Source organism: Tyto alba, unplaced genomic scaffold, assembly GCF_018691265.1.
Source record: "Tyto alba isolate M040663 unplaced genomic scaffold, T.alba_DEE_v4.0 Super-Scaffold_46, whole genome shotgun sequence".
Classification (NCBI taxonomy): domain Eukaryota; kingdom Metazoa; phylum Chordata; class Aves; order Strigiformes; family Tytonidae; genus Tyto; species Tyto alba.
In genome coordinates, this window is record NW_024881322.1 from 4,697,219 (window position 1) to 4,709,554 (window position 12,336).

A 12,336-nucleotide genomic window follows, 5' to 3' on the forward strand; every position below is an offset into this window, starting at 1 on the left:
GGGTAGGGTGGTTTGGTGATCCCTTATTAAGGGGTGTACAGAAACGCCAAGTCTAACCCAGTATGAAAGTGGAAGATGCCTGATGGCCCAAACATGCTTATTGTTGGATGCATTTGAAGTCATACAACAGGGGTGCTGGAAAAGTCAGTCGTCTGTCAGCACTGCAGCTTTCATGGAAAGAAGAATTGAAACTGAGCTGAAAACATCAGTGCTGGCAAGTGGCTGCATAAAACTGGGAAATGAGGCTGCTGAATTTGTGGCTGCTTGTATTGTAGGGTGTAACTGGCTACTAGCTGCTTTGCTGGTGTTAAATCCTTCCTGAAAAGTGCTCTGCCCTTCTCCCTGGGTGGTGCGGGAGGGTTGGCTGTAATGTCTGGGCCTTTCAGGCCCATGTTGTCCATCCTTTCTCTCCATAAACTCATGGGTAGATATGCTGAATGAGTTGCTCCTTTACATGCAAAAATGATTTGCATTTGCTCCTCACTTCAGTCTGGATTGAGATGCTTAAAGCATTACTATTTGAAAGTAAGACTGGGAGAGCCTGGAGGAAAGTCATTTAGATGATTTGCCATGTAAAGTTGATGAGTGGATGATTATTGGATTGTTTTGTTTTGGTTTTGCTTTTAATTTTGTGTCTGGGTGCTTACTCGTAAGCTATGAATGTGCATACGGCTGCACGTTCTTAACAGTTGCCAGATCATCTGGCTCAGTGCCTCTGAGCTGTAGGATAACGAACTCGCCTGTATTAGCTGGTTTTTGGAAGTCACTTTCTGCTCTGGTGACTTGGGCAAAGTGCCTTTTGCTCTTCCTGTCACCTACTTTTAAAAGCACTTTGCTTGACTACTCACTGTCGTGGACTTGGCGGGCTGATGGGGTAGGACACCGGTTGCACCAGTGGACGATCCCCCAGCCGTGCTGTGTCACGGACCAGGCTTCAATAGCTACGGGGTCGTGGGTGTAAGAGAATGAAGGGACCCGAGGGGCTGCCAGTGCCTGCCCTGCCAGTGCGTTGCTGTGTGCTGGCGTCAGGTGCCCGGCTGTGTGTTAGCGGTGAGTGAGGAAGAGTGCCTACGTTTGGCCTCCTACATGTCAGGCTGTTGGTATCCTTTTCCTGGCTCAGGTGGCATCTTGCTTGTCTGTTAGCTGTAAACATGCCTACTCATACATATAGATACATATATATATATTTATATTATTTTTTTTCACACCACGCAAACGCACACGTGCTTCTTTATTGATAGAAAGGGGACTTTTCCCCCTGGCTTGAGGAAGCTGATGGGAGGTTAGGGTTCAAGCCTGGTTGTTCCCTCCCAGTTGGCACCAGGGTAAGGAAGGGAGAGAATCAGGAGATTCGAGGTGAGTGGGTTTCACTGTTTTCCCTGCAACGCTGCTTCGTCTGCGTGTCTGCCCTCTTTTGGGGCACAGCTGTAGGAGCCCTTTAACTGTTGGATCCAGACTCCCATCTGTGATGTTTTACCATGCCGGGCAGGTCCATCTGTGTAGACTTTGGCAGGGTTATGTCCCAGTGAAGGAAGGCAGGGGTGCAGTTTGACTGGATCAGAGTCACTGGAAACATCACAGACTTGGCTGTGCTTCTAGTGACAGTCGGGAGGTTGATTAAAAACACGGAAGCTACGAAATAACCTAGTCACAGGGAAGTGTGACTCGGTCATTTTGTGTATGACTGCGTAGTGAATTCAGCCCTTCAGAGCATATAGGATCAGAAAGCCAGTTTTATGCTCCTGAGTTCTGGTGCACAGTCCAAAATGTAGCTGCAGTAGGACTTCCAGCTCAGACGAGGCTCGCCGTCAGGGTAGAAATCAGATGATACTGGCTTGTGGGCTTAAAACTTTGAAGCTGGAAGGTGGTTTCTAGGCTTTGTGCTGCACCTCTTCTGGCCCTGTTCTGCAACCTTACAAGCAAGTTTTGTTGTCTGTGGTGGGAGCGGACTGAGCGTGACCCTGTCCCCGGTGCCCAGGGGAGCTCTTGCAGGGCTGTGCAGCGGCAGGGCAGCGCCTGGCGGGCCGCTGCCGGGAAGTGCTGGGCCCTTGCACGCCGTGCTCTGACCTCCTCATCCCCCTCCTTCACTGAAAAAAACCTAAGAACTGCCCCTCAGCCTCCACATCCAAACATGGGGAAGCCTGAGGTTCACCTTCTGTGGGGAATTTACATATGCCGTGGTCTCAGAAGTTAGATGGATACAGAGAGGGTGCCTATGCCTGAAGCTGGACATGTTGCAGAATCTAGGCCTGCAGGAATTATGCTGTCAGCTCCAAAAGCTGGAATTTTGCAATTTATTTTTATTTCTCATGGGTCTTTTGAGGTAGATATATTAGAGGGGAAGAGAGAGACATCAAGAGCACGTGTAGGTGTTCCATCATCTAGATAGTCGTCTCTTGGGATTACAGTGAAATACAAAATAGCTGTGTAAACGCTACAAAGAAAGCAACTGCCACTCCAGTACTCTGCATTCAGTCCCACTGATGGTAAACAATTGTTCTTTGTTTTTCCACAGGCCTTATTTTGAACTCAAGGCGAAGTATTACGTCCAACTAGAGGTACGTGTGTAATTCAGATCCATCTAAAACTCTTTACTGCTTATGGTAAATACTGAAATTACATCTAAAGTGCTCTGACAACTGTGTTACGCTTCTGTACAAAACCAATTCAATTCAAAACCACTTGAGCAATTTGCTCAGCACATTTTAAAGATAAAAGACCGAGAGTCTTTGTTTCCATGTGTCAAAGAAGAGTGTTCTAACACTGCTGCTCACTGCCAGAACCGAACAAATAGGGTTTGACTGTTTTTACTTTTTGTAGTTCGAAGCCTCTGGGGTTGGTTGGTTTGTTTGTTTCCCTATGTTTTATGCATCAGGCTGTTTAACTGTGCTTGGGGTGCTCTTTTCCGTTCACCGGTTGGGTCAATTAACAGAACGAGCGGCCAGTTTGTAGTACCCAAACATCACCCGGATGGGAATTTCTGATTTTGCGTTTGGCACAAGTGGGATTTTGGGTTTGGCTGGCTAGGCTGCCAGGGCTTTATTTGGCAGCTCTGCACCACACTCCTGTGTGGAGGAACCATGTCTAGCCAGTGCTTGGGCACAGCACACGCCCCGGGGTGGGCACGGTGGCCCCGCGCGGGACGGTAGCCCCAGCTCTGGCAGCCCTTGCCCGCGGAGCTGCCGGCGGTGGGAGAAAAAAGTCGCACTAAACATTCAGACGCGAGGATCGCTCGCTTTCTAGTTGAGTGGCTTTTGCTGCACGTGGCCCTCAAAACCTGGGAGCCTGGCTCCTCTGAGTCGAAGGGTGGAGTGGCTGGCGCTGTAGGTGCGTGGGACGTGCACGGGGCCCAAGTGGAGCACGTTTCCTTGTGCCGCGGGGGCAGGAAGGCTCCGGCGGGGTGCTAGGTCAGCTAGAAGAAGATTCCCATTCCTTGCCCGGGGTGCAAGGTTATGTCCCACACCTTCTTTGTGTGAGCCCTTCCCTGGGCTGTCTGAGGTGCAGCGGCTCTTTATAAGGCACAGAGAGTCCGGCGTGCGCCTCTTCCTTGCCAGGATCCAGGTTTGGGCTGCCCCTGCTCCTCTCTCGCCTGCCTGTGCAGCCGAGGTCGGCAGCCGCTGCGCGGAGCCAAACCCTTGCCCGTCCCAGGCTGGCAGCCAGCCCAATAATCCCTTCTGGCTACAGGCATCTTTTGAGAAATCTTTTCTCCACGGGTGAAGGCCTGCTGTTTGGGGGCCTGTTGCTTCTCTGTGACAGCTGCTAGGTGCCTTCCTGAAGAAAATGTAATACAAAAGAGAGCACAGATTGCTTTTAATGTACAATATAAACCAGACTTGAGACAGCTGTGGATACCCAAGTAGTGTTTTACCACTGGGAGATGGGGTGTACAACACTTGCCCTTGCTGTAGAGTGGGGTTTGTCTTTGGGGATGCAGCAGTTTCTGCGTTGCAGCTGTCAGGGTTTGAGGCTTGCTGCTTTCTGGTCTGCTGGTTCAGCGAGCAAGAAGTGATGGGGTTTGGTGCTGAGAGGACAGAGGGGCTCAGTCCCTTTAGGGGTGACCCACAGCCGTGCTGTGCCCCTCGGGCAGGGGCTGCCAGCAAACCCTTTGGGGTGGCTGTGGGATAAGCAGTGACACACTGTTGAGAGCTGCACCCGTGTTAACGAGAAATCCCGCGTGTGAACGGGGGGGGCCCGTGCTCTGTGCTTAGTCGGGGGCCGTTACCGTGCTCCAGAGGCAGTGCCAACCCCTGGCTGCCATGGTTTGGCTCGCTGCTGTCTCCTGCACAAGTGCTACCGCTTGCACCAGGTTCCTCTTGAATTATGAGCTCTCCCATCACGGAGATGCAAACCCTGGTTTACGCCAGCTTGGCAGTGCAGAGCCGAGTCGGGCGGACGTGTGACGGGAACCGCTCGCTGGGCGTCGTTCATAATGAAAGCTCATCTAATGCCTGTCTCCCTGGTTAGCAACTGAAGAAAACGGTGGATGACCTGCAGGCAAAACTGGCCCTGGCAAAGGGAGAGTATAAGACTGCCTTGAAAAACCTGGAGATGATCTCAGATGAGATTCACGAGAGGAGACGGTCCACTGCCATGGGGCCCCGGGGATGTGGCGTGGGTGCGGAAGGGAGCAGTACCTCTGTGGAAGACCTGTCGGCAAGTAAACTGGAGTCGGACACCATCTCCGGTGAGTCCAGAGAGATGCCCTGCCTGGGAATATCCCGTGGGCGTTCTGAGAAATGCTGAGATGAAGGCTGCTCTGCGTATTCTGCAGTTTGAAATTCGCTGGCTGTTGTGGGACTGGGGCTGACCCGTTACACTTCTCGTTATTACGGGAGTTGATTGTATTCTTTAGTAGCTATTTTTCAAGGGGAAGGGATATGGGTTTAAGTGCATCAGCTGTTCCCTTAGCGTTGCTGTTGTTTTCTGTACAGTGCTGTATGAAAGGAATGGAATTAATGTACTTCAAAGCGTGCTTCTAAGCCAGAGATGCTGGTGGTGCTGGTGGTCTAGCTCTGGGTGAAAGCGGATAGATGAACATTGCACGTGGCCCACTTTTTCTTCCCTCTTGTATAATTTCTCCCCTTCTTGATGCAGAAAGTCTTTTTTTGCTGCCCAGTCCCCCAAATCCCAGTTTAATTTGTGTATCAGCTCCATTTCTGCCGGGAAAAGTCTGAGTCAGGACTGCAGGAGTTGATGATGACAGGACCCGAGGGCTGAATGCGCCGTGCCCTCGTGCCGAGGACCCAGTCGGTCTGCGGTGCGGCCCGGCCGTGCTGTGGGAGCTGGGGGGGCAGCCCTGGGCTGCCCTTGGTCCTCTGCAGCGGCAAGAAATCGCCACAGCAAGTGGCCGCGGTGTCTGGGCTCGCTGCTGCTGCTGAGTTTTGGTACGGCTGCACGTCTTCTGGCTTGCCAGAGTCTCAAGGTTGAGCCTTTCCGAGTTAGGCAGGGATTGCCTCCTTGGGTACCCGCAGGTCCCCCCTCCTCACGCAGGCGGCCTCCCAAGAGCCTTGGGTATCACTGTGTTGAGGGTTTTCTTGTGCTGGAAGAGCTCAGGGGGCTGGGACGTAGGGGTGGAAAGAGCCAGGGAAGTTAATTCAGAGCCACTGCTTGCTGGCCCCTGCTGAGTCTGCCGGCAGGGACGGGCTCGTCCTTCTCTGAATTGCCCAGTCAGCCGTGTGTGGAAGGACTCCAGGGTGCATCTAGTGCCGGCGCAGAGCTGGGTTACCTCCGGTAGGACTAGCAGCCTGCCAGACATCATAACCAAAATAGCCTCGGCAGGTTCAGCTCCCGTGCTGTTAACGTGGCGGGGTGGTTTTCATCGAGGCCCTTTTACAACTTGATTTCTTTCTGCTGGAGTGGAGTAAAACGCCTCATCAGCAAGAGTTTTTTGGCCCTTAGCAGGTGCTCCTGTGTGGTATGGGAGGTTTAGACTCTGATAAATAAGCTACCATTTAAGTTGTGCTTGTTGTAGACTAGGCTGGTGTGTCGGTGCTTCTCGGCAATGAGGGGACTCCTGTAACTGGAAACATCTTTTTTGCCCACCCATTTATTGCTTTCACCCTCTGCAAAGTTACCTGTATTGCTCACCATGTATTGATAAAACACAGCATGTGAGAAGAAACGCCCCTCTGCAACCTTGGATTTGACATCATTAAAAACAAAACAAGAAAACCCAAACCACAAGCTGAGAGACTTTTGAACACAAAGTGCTCCGGAGGGGGCTCAGGACGGTGGATAATGCTGTTATCCATTCTATGTTTGAAGCTTTTTAGGTCAATTCTGCAACTGTAAGTACAGTTCTGCAATCTACAGATAGAGCAGGAAGAGGCTGAACCTCTCTGCAGGAACTGTGACTGCTGGCACCCTTCATGCCGAGTGGTGCACGCGAGCCCCGGGCTGCCAGGGGAGCAGCAGAACTGCTTTGAAATGTCTCCTTTGAGCCATTTCGTTAACGCTGCTGCTTTGCTCCTTCCTGCCGCTCTTTCGGGGCGGTTCTGAGCCTCTCTAACAATGGCAGGAATCGCAAGGAGGCGTAACTGGAGATAACCTCAGGTCACTGTAAATGTCTTGCTCTTCTTGGGGCTTCTTCAGACCGGTGTGATTCCAGCACACACTTTTGTTGTGCAGAGGCTGGTGCGTGGAAAAAACCATTCTGATCCCAGTGGGACTACTTGTGTGCAGAAGTCTTTGGTTCCTAGGTTCCCATCCTGCCACGAGCCAAGACTGAAAAATGTTGAATTTCAGCAAAATCTACACCTGTATGTTGCACAAAATGGAACCTCCTTTAATGGGTTCCTTTTCCTGTTGCTAACAAAGAGCCCGCAGCTAAATCGAGCCAGACAACTTGGAGCTGGTTTGCTTTAATTAGAATTCAGATCTGAGCAGACGTGAGCAGGGAAAATGATATATGTGGGCGGGGCTTTTTTAAATCTGGTTGTTGCGTGGTGATCCTCGTCCGAAAAGACACCTCGGGAGTTCATGCTGGAATTCAGCCGCAAAAGCGGGAAGATAAGGCGAAAGCAATCTGCCTTCTAATTAAGGCCTTAACGAACCAGGAGTCTGCTGGGGTCGAGATGCTGCTGGCTCAGGCGGGCGCAGGGGCCTGGGCCCAAGCCCAAGCTACGGACTGAAGTCAAGGGGTCGAAGCCAGCTGGGGAGGGGGCAGCAGGAGCGGTCAAAATCCAAGAGCGTCTCGGCACGGGACGGTGCAAACCTGAGAAGGCTCAGGAGGGGAGGGGGGGGGGGGGGGGCAGGTATGCTGACAGAACTCTTCTTTGAACGTTGCAGTGGCCTCGGAAGCGTTTGAGGATGACAACGGCAGCAGCTTCGTATCCGAAGATTCGGAAACTCAGTCGGTGTCCAGCTTCAGCTCCGGTCCTACGAGCCCCTGCGAGGTGCCCGCTCCGTTTCCTCCCGCGCCGCGACCCGGGAGCCTGGATCTGCCCAGCCCCGTCTCCCTCTCGGAGTTCGGGCTGATCTTTCCCGTCCTCGGCCCCCGAAGCGAGTGCAGCGGGGCGTCCTCCCCCGAGTGCGAGGCGGAGCGAGGTACGCACAGCCGGATACCCCGGGCCGGTGCTTTTCGGCTTCGTAAAGGGAGCAGGAAAAAAAAAAACCTTCTGAGCTGCCCTCGGCGTCTCGCCAGCTCGCTGAGCTCTGACCCGCTGGCCGCTTCCCTGGGGAAGGGCAGCGCTGCGTCCCGCAGTGAACGATGACAGCTCAGATGGTTTAATGATCCTCCCCCTGGCTGGGAAGGTTCCCCAGCCCTGTCTCAGTGGAGGGAGTTCAAGGTTTCTCATGAAGTAAGTGATCGGTGGGATTCTGATGGTACGTTAATTTTAAGGAAAATCTGAGGTTTTGGTTTTTTTTTGTTTTGTTTTGTTTTTGATTACTGTCCTGCTAGCTGAAAATCCTGCTTTTCAGGGGAAAAAAAAAAAAAAAACAACAAAAAACCCAAACAAAATAACGTGCCATACAGAAGCTCTTGCAGGCTCTTCCAGTTCTTGCTGACAAATTCAGACTAGAGGATTACCACCGCTCCTGTGTGCTTGAACCTAAGGCTGTTTACACTGTAATTTGCTGATGCAGTGCACAAGAGGAGTGTGGCTTGGAAGTCCAACTTCAGTTTCTTTGAAGCATCTTGCTCTTGCTCCTATTTTTTTTTTTTTTTTTTTTTTTTTTGCACGCTTTGGCAAAGGAAGCTGCAGAGGCAGCCGCTTGAAGCTGAAGTTGCAGAATGAAATCTGGGTTTAACATCTAGTTTAATCCTTTCTTTGCAGGGGATAGGGCAGAAGGGGCTGAGAACAAGACAAGCGACAGAGTGAACAAGAATAGGAGCAGCACCAGGAGCAGCTCCACTGAAGGGTTGGCTTTGGATAACCGAATGAAGCAGCTCTCCCTTCAGTGCATGAAAATCAAAGAGGGAATCTGCGCGGGCAGAAAAGCTGCCCAGATTGGCTGAGTCCTCCTTGTGCCCTGTCCTGATTAATGGGAGTATAAATATTTATACATGAACTTCTAAGTGTTTGAAGAACATTGTGCCAATAATACATGCCAAATCTTAAGCGTTTAAGAATTTAAAACTGCACTAAGAAGTCTAATTGATGTGGAGGGCTGAAGTTTTTATTCAGTAAATCCTTTGTAAGCCGGACAAGTTATCAAATGTTTAAGCTGTGCTCATATTTCACAGACTCTGTAAATTGTTTTGTAGCAGCCTGGCTGAAGCAATAACTAGTTACGTTCCTGTGTAAATTCATGCCAATAGGGGGGTCTGAAATTCAAGCCAGACATTTGCAGAGAGCGGTTTGGCTTCAGTTTTGTAGAACGAAATGCTCTTTAGATACAGTGGATCTCTCGAGTACAAGTGGCACACTCTTTAAACATCCGTATTTGTCTGTATTACGCTGAAACTGTAGAAATATTTTGTACACAGGAAAGCTGTTGCATGTGTGGGGTCTGAAAGCCTTCACTCTTCCCTTGGTGCTCATGGAAAGGAGAGAGATGAGTCATGGCTGTAAAAACTGGTGGTAAGAGACAGACAGACAGACAGACAGGGGATGGTAACCCCCAGTGGTGGGAGGCCCTTTCTAGCCACCTTCCCGGGTCTGGCTGGGACTCTTGAGGGTGGTTCCAGTGACCAAAAAGAGTTGGTTGACCCCTTGCCCTTCCCCTCCCCTGAGAAGTGAAGTATTCTTTTTCAGCACTTTAAGTGTTTTTTTCGCTCGAGAATGGGAGTCATAGATGTTTTCAGGACAGTTACGACAAGGGATTCGCCCTTGAAATATGCATGAAGAAAAGGAATTGCCAGTGTAGATTGACAATGTGTTCTTAAGTTTTTCTGTAGGTTGTACTGTGTGGGGTTTTATAACTGTTAAAGGGACTTGGGATTTTAGTATGCCCTAGAGAAAATGTTCAATAAAATTAGAAAGGGCACAGGCATGTTTTGCCAGCAGCTGTTAGGCAGTAGTAGTGTCTGGTAATTATGCTAATAAGTGGTAGTAAAAATCCTAGGACTCTTCAGTTTTGGTGGCTAAGCATTTCTGAAAGCACCATTTTATCTAAAAATGTCAGTTTATATTGTTAATTTGATGGGAATTTAGTATTGCCCCCGAGGTATTTTCTATTCTATGTTTTTGCAGTCCTGTTGTATTTTGTCCCTGCCACAGCTTGTGTATCTATTCTCAATGTAAAATTCTTCACACTACAGTAAACGTTTTTGTTTTCCACATTTCGAGTCTGTGCAAGCGAAGTGTATCTCAAGCACAAAGAACTGAATCTTCTCCTGCAGCAAGTTTAGTCTTCACACGCTCCCAGTGGAAGCCGGTGGCCCGCTGTCACTCTCTTTGGCGTGAGATGCCTTTGCACTACGTGGACAACTGTTGCTTCCAGCTCCTTGAAGCCCTGCACCCGCGGTTCACCTGTTACTCTGAACTACACGAGACCAGAGCTTTAGCCAAGCTTTCCAAAATGCCTTAGTATGCAGAAGGGAGGAAGGTATTCTGTTACGTGACACCTCTGTACTTCGTGCTGCTGGAATGTGCTCTAAGGCCGTGCAGAACTGGAGGTAAAGAAACCTGTTTTCATAAAAATTAGATTCAGCACGTTATAGCTGTTAAGCTGTAATAGCTTCAGATATTTCCATCTTCCAGAGAGCTGAAGGCAGAACTCTGCCATGGCGTTTCCCAGCCCAGAGAATGCTTGGGAAAGAAGCGAGTGGTTCCAGCTCCTGGTGTGAGCATCGCTTGGGGAGAAGCTGGGGCTGACGCTGTTAAACACGAAATGAAAAGCAGTGCAGAAGTGCCACACTGGACTAGTTGTTTTTACTTAAACTTTCGTAGTTAAGCTACTGTCTGTGCAGTATAGAGTTAGAAAAATCAGCAGAGGTATTTGTGGTTGAATATCTTATTTTTGCAGACTTGCTAGCCAGCCCCTATTACTTTTCTGGGTGGTTTGGGTATGGTTTTTTGGTGGTGGTTTCTTTGTTGTGTGTTTTTTTGTGTGTGTGTGTGTCTTAATTTTTTTAGCTCTCTTACTATCAAATTTCCTCTCATCTTGCCAGTTCTAACTGGAAACCCAAACTCCCTGCACTTTGGCAGTGAATTAATTGTATGTTCAGCAGGATACGAAGAGTTGCATGGGCTGCCTTGCACATGTCCTGCCTGGGTTCAGCTCCCAGCAGGGCAAAAACCATTGATGGGGAAGTACCAGAGGGTGTGGAACCCACCACACCCTTACTTTTACACCTTGCTTCTGCAAGATTTGTTTACAGACCTTGCTGCAGCCTTCTTCCTTCGGCGACCACCGGACTTGGCAGGTAACTCAGCCTTCAAATGTGCAAGCAAACAGGCACAAGTGTGCGTCTAATAAATTAATGGAAAACTCGTTTTATTTTAAACTTCATTAAAGCCATAATTATAAATATGACAAACTTAGATGAACATACATTGCTATAGAGTACAGGCAAGTGAAAAAGCTTTCTCCGGTTACTTTTCTGTATTCTGAAGCGTAACATGATGGTAGCTGCCTTCATGGGTATAAAAATAAGCCTCTGGTGTATCAAAGTATATGTGATCACTTCAGCTGCCCTGAAGTGAGAATGTGTAAAGCGAATGTTAAGCTAGGAATTCCGCTTCTCTTTGGTATTATCAAACAATTTAAATGTCTCTTGACTAAGCGCCGAACACCTCTGCTATATGTACACAAACTTAATTTTAAATAGCTGGCTGGGTCAGACACTGCATAGATGGTGTGGTCAAGCGCATGTTTACTGTACAGAAGAGTTGCAGGAGGCTAGGGCTGACTCCGGGCCCGTGGGACAGAGGGGACAGGGGTAGGAGCTGTTGGTTCCGTCCAGCCCTGGTACCACCTCTCGCTGTCTCTGAGAGCTGAGGGACGGGATTCACCGAGGGCTGACCCGGGTCATCCTGCCCACCCAAACTGAGGGGGGGGCGTGTCTGGGGGCACGTCTCACCCTGAGCTATAGGCTGCAGCACTGGGGGCTCTTGTATGGAGCTTTACATTTACTTTTTAAGTAAGATTAAAAAAAAAAAAAAAAACCAACAGAGAAAAGGCTTTGCAGTGCGTAAGGAGACTGTCAAAACTTCTGAAGAGGCTCCTCCAGACATCCCTCTGCACCACCGACAGAGTACTAAAAATAATTTTTGTAGTAGTCTGCCCTTAGTTAATCAAAGAAAGTGTAAATCCTCTTAAAGCCCCTTGTGGCAGCTGGCTTCCATTGTGTCAGTTATCCCCCCGGTCTGGAGCTCAGGCACTAGTCCAGAACTGTGCAGTGGGTGACCAACAACTCAGGAGTGACGGGAGCTCGGCGGTGTGTTTTGAGGCTTGGTGTTTTAACGTTTACAGGCAGGGAAGGCTTAAGGGCCTAGGGGTGCATAGCTGTCTCTCTGGAGGTAAAGTAACGTGAGTGATGTGCCTGTGTTACAGCCCGAGCTGTTGCACAGCCACCTCGATTTCTGCGCACACAGGCTTTCTGAAAGTCTCGCTGCATAACCCTTCTGTGCTTACATCAGCATCGAGCGTCCTCTGTCACAGGGACCAAAAATGCCCGATGCTGTAAGGGGGGGAAAGAAAGCTTAACCTAGATACAGGTCTGAGGTTGTGTTATAATCTAAGGATCATTTCACTCTCCAATAATTTTTCCAGATTTATTTGTTGAAAAAATATAACGTATGTATTTGATAGAAACATGATCATTTTTTTTCTAAGAAAAAAGGGCAGGAAAATGTTGTAAAATTACTTTGCCACAACCAGCATCTGCAGATTCTTTTTTAAGAATGTTTTGTATTTTCTTTTCAATACTCCACCTGAGTGTTCTGCCTT

At 49.4% G+C, this 12,336-nt stretch overlaps 1 protein-coding gene across 1 annotated transcript in view; it reads left to right on the plus strand.

Annotated features, from left to right (window-relative positions):
• Positions 1 to 9,724, plus strand: part of SH3BP5 (SH3 domain binding protein 5) — a 51,788-nt gene extending 42,064 nt beyond the window's left edge. Inside the window, exons 6-9 of the mRNA XM_032991215.2 lie at positions 2,516 to 2,558; positions 4,465 to 4,684; positions 7,288 to 7,545; positions 8,277 to 9,724. Of these exons, the coding sequence (XP_032847106.2) occupies positions 2,516 to 2,558; positions 4,465 to 4,684; positions 7,288 to 7,545; positions 8,277 to 8,458 (703 nt within the window). The 3' untranslated portion in view covers positions 8,459 to 9,724. The remainder of the gene's footprint in view (positions 1 to 2,515; positions 2,559 to 4,464; positions 4,685 to 7,287; positions 7,546 to 8,276) is intronic.
• The last annotated feature ends 2,612 nt before the right edge of the window (positions 9,725 to 12,336 follow it).